The sequence below is a fragment of the Dryas octopetala genome, chromosome 1 (assembly GCF_963921425.1).
Source record: "Dryas octopetala chromosome 1, drDryOcto1.1, whole genome shotgun sequence".
NCBI classification, from domain to species: Eukaryota; Viridiplantae; Streptophyta; class Magnoliopsida; order Rosales; family Rosaceae; genus Dryas; species Dryas octopetala.
In genome coordinates this window covers 21882187-21891131 of record NC_141366.1, presented here as the reverse complement: position 1 = coordinate 21891131, position 8945 = coordinate 21882187, and the positions used below count along the sequence as shown (strand labels likewise).

General features: G+C 33.7%; 1 protein-coding gene across 1 annotated transcript; it reads left to right on the top strand.

Moving 5' to 3' along the window:
• The first annotated feature begins 3631 nt into the window (after positions 1 to 3631).
• LOC147299142 (cysteine-rich receptor-like protein kinase 15) lies at positions 3632 to 6714 on the top strand. The gene is made up of 7 exons (XM_086246743.1): positions 3632 to 4418; positions 4573 to 4701; positions 4803 to 4996; positions 5352 to 5562; positions 5652 to 5889; positions 5981 to 6131; positions 6248 to 6714. Exons 1-7 carry the CDS (start codon positions 3632 to 3634, stop codon positions 6554 to 6556), a joined length of 2019 nt encoding a protein of 672 aa, XP_086102869.1. The 3' UTR covers positions 6557 to 6714.
• The last annotated feature ends 2231 nt before the right edge of the window (positions 6715 to 8945 follow it).

Genomic DNA, 8945 nt, shown 5'->3' with positions numbered 1-8945 from the left:
TTTACATTATAATATATAAGATCTTCGGATCTCTACGTTTCTTGTCAATTAATTTTGGTGGATTCGCTAAGTTTAATTATAATTATTAGTTAGTCCTTTATTTAGACATCAACGCTAAAATAATGACACTTTCATCAAGTATGCATGTAATTCACAACAGTACTTTACATATAAAGATCAATGGCATGCAATAATCAAATTAAGGTGCCAAAGGCTTTGATTATCAGTAATTTGTTCTTTGATTATCAAAGCTTTAATTGTAAACAATATTCCTAGTCTCCATGACCGTGACTCTTTTGTTTGTCACATTGGAAGAGATCCATCCTTAACTTATCCTAATCCATACACCATGACTTTTATCAAGCTGGTTGTGCAGCTTCAGCAAGGAAGTTCTTGTGCTATGATCAACGTACAGCTTAATCCATATGGCCATATGTGAACCAATGGTTAAACTTTGCTTGCCATAGACTCCAAATAAAAAAATCAGCGGCTTTTGAGCCGTTGCTACGCTCATAAAACAATAATAATAGATCTATTAAATTTTTTTATCAAATTTGTTTACCAAATAATGTATCTATATATACATGTTAATATCTTATTATAAATAATTGAGATTCAGAATTGAATAAATGAAACGCTGTTACATTATTTGATAAACAAAATTTGGGCTAAATAAATCTCTTTACATCTTTTATTTTCTTTTATGGGCTTAATTTGCATGTGTCCACTCTGCTCTCATCTTTGGAAAATGAACAGAGACACACTTTCTCATGTTATGCTTCTCATAATTACACCACTATTCATGCCTGCTACGTACCCTTTCTGGTGCAGATCCTGTTTCCACTTTTTGTTCACCTGGTGCCAGAAACTACACTCCTAGTAGCCATTTTGAAACAAATCTGAATTGAAGCAGCTCCTTGAGTCCTTATCTTCCAACACTTCCATCTCAGGTGGTTTCTACAGCAACACAATTGGAGACAACCCTGATAGAATCTATGGACAAGCACTTTGTAGAGGGGATGTGATGAACTCCACATGCAATTATTTGGCCATGTCTCATGCATGCAGACAAAAATGAATTTACTAAATTATAAAAGTGCATTGAGTTTTTAAAGGATGAAGATCATGAAGGTGTAAAACCCAAAACAGATTGCAGGTTTCCGCTTGTTGTTCACTTGAGTTGATGCGTCAGCAACAATTTTTCAATAGAGAGGTCACAAATTGTGACTAATGATCATATCAATTTCAAGTTAATTAATTTTGAAGTATTAATTATAGTTCAAGAATATAAGATTATTTTTTCTTTAAACTTGTGTGGAATAACATATAAAAAAAATTATTTATGTAATTATTATTTTTGACATAATTGTCGAATATTACTAATTAACAATAACATGGATGAAAAATTGGGACATTACATAAAACAACATCGAATTTTTCAATTATTGGAGAACTATACTATTTTGTGTATGGACTGATCTCTTATTTAGACTTATTTATCAACGATCCATATAGGGGGTTTTTTAAAGTCCAAAACAGAAAAGCTCGTGGTCGAACGACCCACTTGGAAAAACATGGTGACATGCCAGTCTACTTTAATAAGCCAAGTGCTTGGCATTGTTCATCGAGCGCTCGGAAATTGTCATTGTTCAACAGTGACAATAATTGTCATTGTGCAACAGTGACGTCTATTTGAAACTACATAAAAATGATACTTATAAATATATCTTATGTCTTTTCTTACATAAACATGTAAAAAACTAATGAAACCAACATAAAACACAAAATTCAAGTTTATGAAATCACATTCACCCGCATTTTTCGATTCTTGTTAAAAGAAACTTAAAATGTTACATATAAAACAAGGGTTACCTTATGAATACTTATTTTTTTGGCCAAAGGTTGACTGACAAATGTAATTTGAAATTTTAGATAGAAGCTATCTATTATTAGTCATAAAATATAATGAAGTCAAATTCAGTATATCTAGTTTTTTTTCTTATTCGAAAGTAACATTCGGATAAAAAAATCTATATATAATATATATATATTTTTTTTTCTAAAAAAGAAAACTATATATTTTGTCAGTCAACATCTGGGCCGACCTGCCAATGGCACCAAGTTGATAGATAGAATCAAACCAAATCAAAAAGTAGCTATCTTAACTTAACACTAAAAGTTTAAAACTATGATATCAGCACTGAAAACCCAATATATATAGTTAATTACTAATTATTACTGATTTAATATGATATTTAGGAAATCTGAAGTTGAACTGTTGCATGACGGGTTTGACATGGTGTGTATATTGACCTGGTTATATCAAATCCCTCGACTGTTGTAGCTATTGCTTGTCATGTGAGTGCATTTGCGTTTGTCTTGGGTTATCTAATTATAAAGCTTTTTACTTGAATTTTAAACTGAATTCAGTATTAAAATGCATGCATTCAGAATCCAAGTCAACCTCATGCCCATAGCTCATACCGTCATACATGTATCAGAGTCACCGAATTTGTTCATCATTGTTTTTTTTGGTCACGAATTTGTTCATCATTGTTAATTAACTAAAATAAGATACTAATATATATACAAACACATTATTTGATGAACAAATGTAGTTAACAAAATTAATAATCCCAACATTATTGCAATTATATGATAAATAATTTAAACTAGATTCTAGAACCTACGTAAACACGCAGATGATGCTGTTTATTTGGTGTCATGTCGGGAGTTTATATGGATTCGTATTTGTTTCAAATTCTACAGGTCAAGTCCCTAATTTCTTGCCACATTCTAAGTTAAGTCCTGATCCTTTACTAGTAATATCATGACCTCTCTCTTCAACAGAGTGGTCAATTAGATAGCAAGATATCTTCAGCGTGGAATCAGTCTTTTATATTGGAAATTAATTCTAAAAATTTACATAATAATTTATAAGATTTGCGGATCTCTACATTTCTTGTCAATTAATTTTGGGTTAGATTCGCTAAGTTTAATAATTAGTTAATCCTTAGACATCAACTCTAAAATAATGACACTTTCATCAAGCATGTACTTCACAACTGTACACTTTACATATAAAGAATGGCATGCAATGATCAAAGGTGCCAAAGGCTTTGATTATCAGTGATTAATTTAAAGCTTTGTAAATAATATTCCTAGACTCCATCACCGTGACTCTTTTCTTTGTCACATTGGAAGAGATCCATCCTTAACTTATCCTAATCCAGTAATCCATACACCATGACTTTTATCAAGCTGGTTTTGCAGCTTCAGCAAGGAAGTTCTTGTGTTATGATTAACAGCTTAGCCCATATGTCAACCAGTGGTTAAACTTTGCTTGCCAAAGTCTCAAAATCGAAAGTCAGCGGCTTTTGAGCCATTGCTACACTAATAAAATAATAATGGACCCATTAAATTTTTTCAAAAAAACATCAAATTTGTTCACCAAATAATGTCTATATACATGTTAATATCTTATTAGAAATAACTGAGATCAATAATTGAATAAATGAAACGCTATCACATTAATTTGATAAAACAAAATTTGGGCTAAATAAATCTCTTTCCATCTTTTATTTTCTTTTATGGGCTTAATTTGTGTCCACTCTGCTCTCATCTTTGGAAAATGAACAAAGACACACTTTCTCATGTTATGCTTCTCATAATTACACCACTATTCATGCCTGCTACCCTTTCTGGTGCAGATCCTGTTTCCACTTTTTGTTCAACTGGTGCCAGAAATTACACTCCTAATAGCCAATTTGAAAACAACCTGAAGCAGCTCCTTGAGTCCTTGTCTTCCAACACTTCCATCTCAGGTGGTTTCTACAGCAACACAATTGGAGACAACCCTGACAGAATCTATGGACAAGCACTTTGTAGAGGGGATGTGATGAACTCCACAGTTTGCGAAAAATGTGTGAGTGATGCAAGCCAGGAAATCTTCAAGAGTTGTAAAACAAAAGATGCAATGATATGGTATGAACTATGTCAAGTTCGCTATTCGTTCCAGATGTTCTTCTCATTGATGGTTTATGTTGGAAATTATCCGGACCCGGAGAGTCAGGAGAAGAGTACTTTGTCACATCCGGATCAGTTTAATGATGTTTTGAGCTACTTAATGAAAAACCTCTCCGAAGAGGCGGCGTTTAATCCTTCTAAGAAGATGTTTGCAACTGGGGAGATTCAATTTCCAGGAAACAAATCTGTTTATGGTCTGCAACAGTGCACTAGAGACATTTCTGAAAGTAACTGCATGACATGTTTGGTTTCTGCTTTAGGGGATCTTTGGGCATGCTGCTCTTCTCACCAAGGTGGAGCTATTGTTAGTAGGAATTGTAATGTGAGGTTTGAGCTGTACCAATTTTTTGACCACATGTCAAGTTCTCTGCTAATTTACCCATATTTCAAAGGTTAGGGACTTCAAATTAAGGTTTTTGATTTTTTTTTTTTTTTTTTTATAATCATCTGTGCATGCATATATATTTGAAGTTGTCACAATTTTAATTTTTGATTTATCTTCATGGTAAATTGTAATTCAACGAAATTCTTTCCATTGAAAAGCAGGGGATAAAAGGAAGGCTTTGAAAGTGGTGGTTACATGTGCATCATCCATTTTGCTAGTAGCAGTTGTTATTGTATTTTGTGGTGTCCATCTCCGGCGGCGCCGGAAAAAGGGTTTAGGAAAAGACAGAGGTGCAAGGATCAAAACTGGCTAATTAATTAATTAATTATTCTGAATTGATGTAAGATTATCAACTAATTAAAACTTATTTATTTACTTGTATTTTCTGCAGATGAAGAAAACAGCCAGCATGTACTATTACATGATTTAGCAAGCCCAACCAGAGTCACAAATATCACAGAAGAAAGCACATTGGCAAGTTCTGAGGAGCTGCCCTTCATGGATCTAGCTACTATAAAGATAGCTACAGATGAGTTTTCAGATTCAAACAAGCTTGGACAAGGTGGGTTTGGGACTGTTTACAAGGTAATTAATTCATACTATCTCTTATTGTAGTTCTGAATTTCTCAAGTGTTTAATTAGCAGTGATTCATAGGCCCAAAGCCCCAATTAAACATATGGAAATTCTTGCATCCACACCCTAGTCATCCATACCTAGTCTGGATGAGGTCCTATACGGGAATCTTTTATACCAATCCTATACTAGAAGCTTTTGGATAAGTGAGATCTTATCCTTCCACGTGTACATGACAAGTTTTTCTGTTTAGGATTCCCATATAAGATCTCGTCCGGACCAAATGTTGATAACCCATGTGTGGATGTGAGGATTACCCTTAAACATATATGCATCTAATTTTGGGAATTTTAAACTCTTTCACAGGGTTTGCTACCAGATGGGAAGGAAGTAGCAGTTAAAAGACTGTCAAGGAATTCATGGCAAGGCTTAGAGGAGTTTAAAAATGAGGTGATACTCATTGCAAAACTTCAGCACAGAAACCTTGTGCGGCTCTTGGGATGTGGCTTTGAGGGAGAGGAAAAGCTGCTTTTGTATGAGTACATGCCAAATAAAAGCCTTGATACTTTTATCTTTGGTTTGTTCAGTTCACCCAATACACTCTTCAGTTCAATTTACCCTTATCATCACACAAATATGATTTAATTACCACTTAATTAATTTCAGATTCGGAAAGACGAGCTGAACTGAATTGGCAAACATACTACAACATTATTGAAGGCATTGCCAGAGGACTTGTGTATCTTCATGAGGACTCCAGGCTTAGAATCGTTCACAGAGATTTAAAGCCCAGCAATGTATTGTTGGACCATCAAATGGTTGCCAAAATATCAGACTTTGGCTTGGCAAGGATAATTGTTGAAAGTCAGAACATTGCTAACACTAGAAGAGTTGTAGGAACATAGTAAGTAACTGAGTACACTCTGCTTCTTTTCGTTTATTTAAATTTTCAATGTTAATTAATTACAATGCTTAATTAATTATACATGAAATAGCGGATACATGGCTCCAGAGTACGCAATGGAGGGTTTATTTTCAGTAAAATCGGATGTGTTCAGCTTCGGCGTAATCTTGCTTGAGATTATTAGTGGAAAAAGGAATAGCGGGTTCTACCTCACGGAACATGCCAAGACACTTATTGCATATGTACGTTTCATGAATAATTGTCTACTTTGATTAGTACTAGCTAGTAGTCCGTCTTAACAAAGTTTAAATAATTAATTAGCTGCAAAACATAAATTAATCAATTTCATTTTGGAAAGGCATGGCGGCTATGGAAGGATGGAAAGGAATTGGAATTTGTGGAGCCTTTGTTGATGGAATGTTGCCCAACAGCAGAGGTGTTGAGATGCATGCAAATAGGACTTTTGTGTGTCCAGGAAGACCCTGCAGAAAGACCCACCATGTCAGCTGTGCTTGTTTTGCTGGGAAGTGAATCAATGGATCTTCCTCAACCAAAGCAGCCAGCAATTTTTTCTGTAGGTAGAGTTCATGTTCCAATTAATGATCTTTCTACAACTAATCCTCCTTCAAATAATGAGCTTACTATTTCCATCATTGAGCCGAGGTGAATCCACTTTGCTAGCTTGCTAATGTAGAAAGCTTGTAAATTAAGTTTCTTTATAACATAGGAGATGATCGATGTGTCATATAATATTTTGTGTGATCAACACAGCTAATTGCTTGGAAGGTACGAGGTTTAACTTTCAATTGTGGTTTGTCGAATTTAGGATTCTAAATGATTTTTTTTTTCGGTAAGAAGGATTCTTAATGATTTCATTAATCATGTAATTACATATTTATACAAGTCTATGACTTGACTGTAAAACTTATAGATAGTTATATGCACTAAAACACTAACATTGTTCTGCTATTATGCTTAACCTGAAAATCAAAAGTACAGCACCAAAAAACCAAATTCTAGTACACTGCCAATAGAGCTCTTCTCCACAATCCGATCCCTTAGTCTCTTATTCCAGATGGGGTTGAATGCCTTATGAGTATGTTGATCGATTAGAGAGGGACCTCTATTTATAACGCAACCTTCTTAAGTGTTGTTTCCATCATGGAACACTCAAGAAACCTTATTGCATACTAATAGGTAATCCTAAGTCCACCATAAAATAGGAATCCTTATGCTCTTAACATTATAGCCGAAATAGATAGTATTCAAGAGCTAAAACTGCCAGCTGACATAAGTTCCTAATCAACACTAAAACCCTTTAATCCTAATATGATTAGAAAACCAATACTTTATGGTTTAAGACAGTAATAAGTCTTACATTGACCTCCAAAAAACAGGAAACCCAAGGGTACGTACAAGAATTGAAAATATACAAGAACTAGCAACTAGGAAATCTATAGCTATGTAGAGTCTCTATAATCCTGTGTGAAACAAGTCAGTTGGTTTAACATGGTTGTTCGATTGGATTCCTAGCTTATGGCGGAACACCTCTAGTGTTTGAATTCCTATAACATGAAATATCATTTGTTGCAAGAACGGAAAATTTTTGTGCATGACGGTAATACTAATTCACTTAAATTATAATATAATATTTAAGGATATTGTTTAGGGTTTGGGGTATTAATAATTATACACGTCTTATAATTTGAATGAATTAATAATATTACATCAATATGTCATGTGGCATGTCTTACAATCAAATAGAAAAATTTCTCCCGCAAACTTATTTCTCCTATATTTTTTAGTTTGTTTGACAAAATAGAAACCTTTTTTTCTTTAAGGACAAACGGAAAAATAAGTGGATAAATAAGAAGATGCATTCAAAGAAAAAAATTAAGGAGAAATAGGTGGATAAATTAGGAGTGGATTTAGGCCTAAGGGTCTGAGGCTTCCTAAGAAAAAGATTGGATCTATGGACTAGGGTTAGCTTTTGGGTGCTGCGCTCTCATTTTAACATGTAAAAATTTTTTGTTTTTAATTGGATTACTTGGAAATAAAGAAAAGAATTGGAAAGCTTTGACGTTTCAAATGGGATAATGATAACACCATGGCCCCCTCAAGCTTTTTCAAAGATATTCTCATGTTCAGCTACATGATCTAGTGGGTATGATTTTTGGTGGCATGATTTACTGATGGAAGAAAAGGATAAATTTTGGGGAAATAATTGTTGGTGGTGCAGTTCTCAGTATCACAAGTCCTTGTCTTTCGGCCGAGGCAGGCTGAAAAACTAGGACTTAGGGGGCAATGTTGGGACCCCTCCTAAAATTGGGCCTGACCCTCATAAATGTTAGGGTTAATTACATTTTTGGTCTATGAATTTTGGACGGTTTCTCAATTTGATCCACTAAATTTAAAACATGACAAAAATAATCTTTAATTATCTAATTTGTATCAATCCAGGATCTTCCATCCAAATATCTAACAGAGGCTGACGTGGCACGCTGAATGTGTGTCACGTGTCACCTTTTTTATTTTATTTTCAAATTTTTTTTATTTTTCTATTTTTATAAACTTTGAAGATTAATTAAAAATAGCTCCGGATTTATAAAAATACATGGAAAATTCCTACGGACTCATCTTGACTAGTACTAATTTATTTAGGGGTCAAATTACCTATTTTCCCTCTGAGAGTTTTTAAAAATTTGGGAAGTCCAAATTTATTTCGAAAAAATTAAAATAAAAAATTTATATAGAAATTTTCCTCTAAGACCGAGAGGTCTTTTGGGTAGCAAGTGTTCACGATAAAGTTTTTAGAAGATCAATGGTGTAGACCTTATATTTTTTGGAGTTCGGGAAATTATCCTATGAATTTCCAAAGAATCTAGAGTGTTTTAATTTTTTAGAAATAAATTTGGACTTCTCAAATTTTCTGGAAACACTCAGAGGGAAAATTGGTAGTTTGACCCCGTATTAAATTAGTACTAGTCAATATGAGTTCGTCAGAATTTTCCGTGTATTTTTATAACTCCGGAGCTATTTTTAATTAATTTTCAATG

Excerpts from the sequence above, each read along its gene's own strand:
- LOC147299142 (XM_086246743.1), top strand. The coding sequence starts at position 3,632 with ATGAACAAAGACACACTTTCTCATGTTATGCTTCTCATAATTACACCA. Across the intron at positions 4,419-4,572 it reads AATTTACCCATATTTCAAAG|GGGATAAAAGGAAGGCTTTG; the intron begins GTTAGGGACTTC and ends ATTGAAAAGCAG. Across the intron at positions 4,702-4,802 it reads GGGTTTAGGAAAAGACAGAG|ATGAAGAAAACAGCCAGCAT; the intron begins GTGCAAGGATCA and ends TATTTTCTGCAG.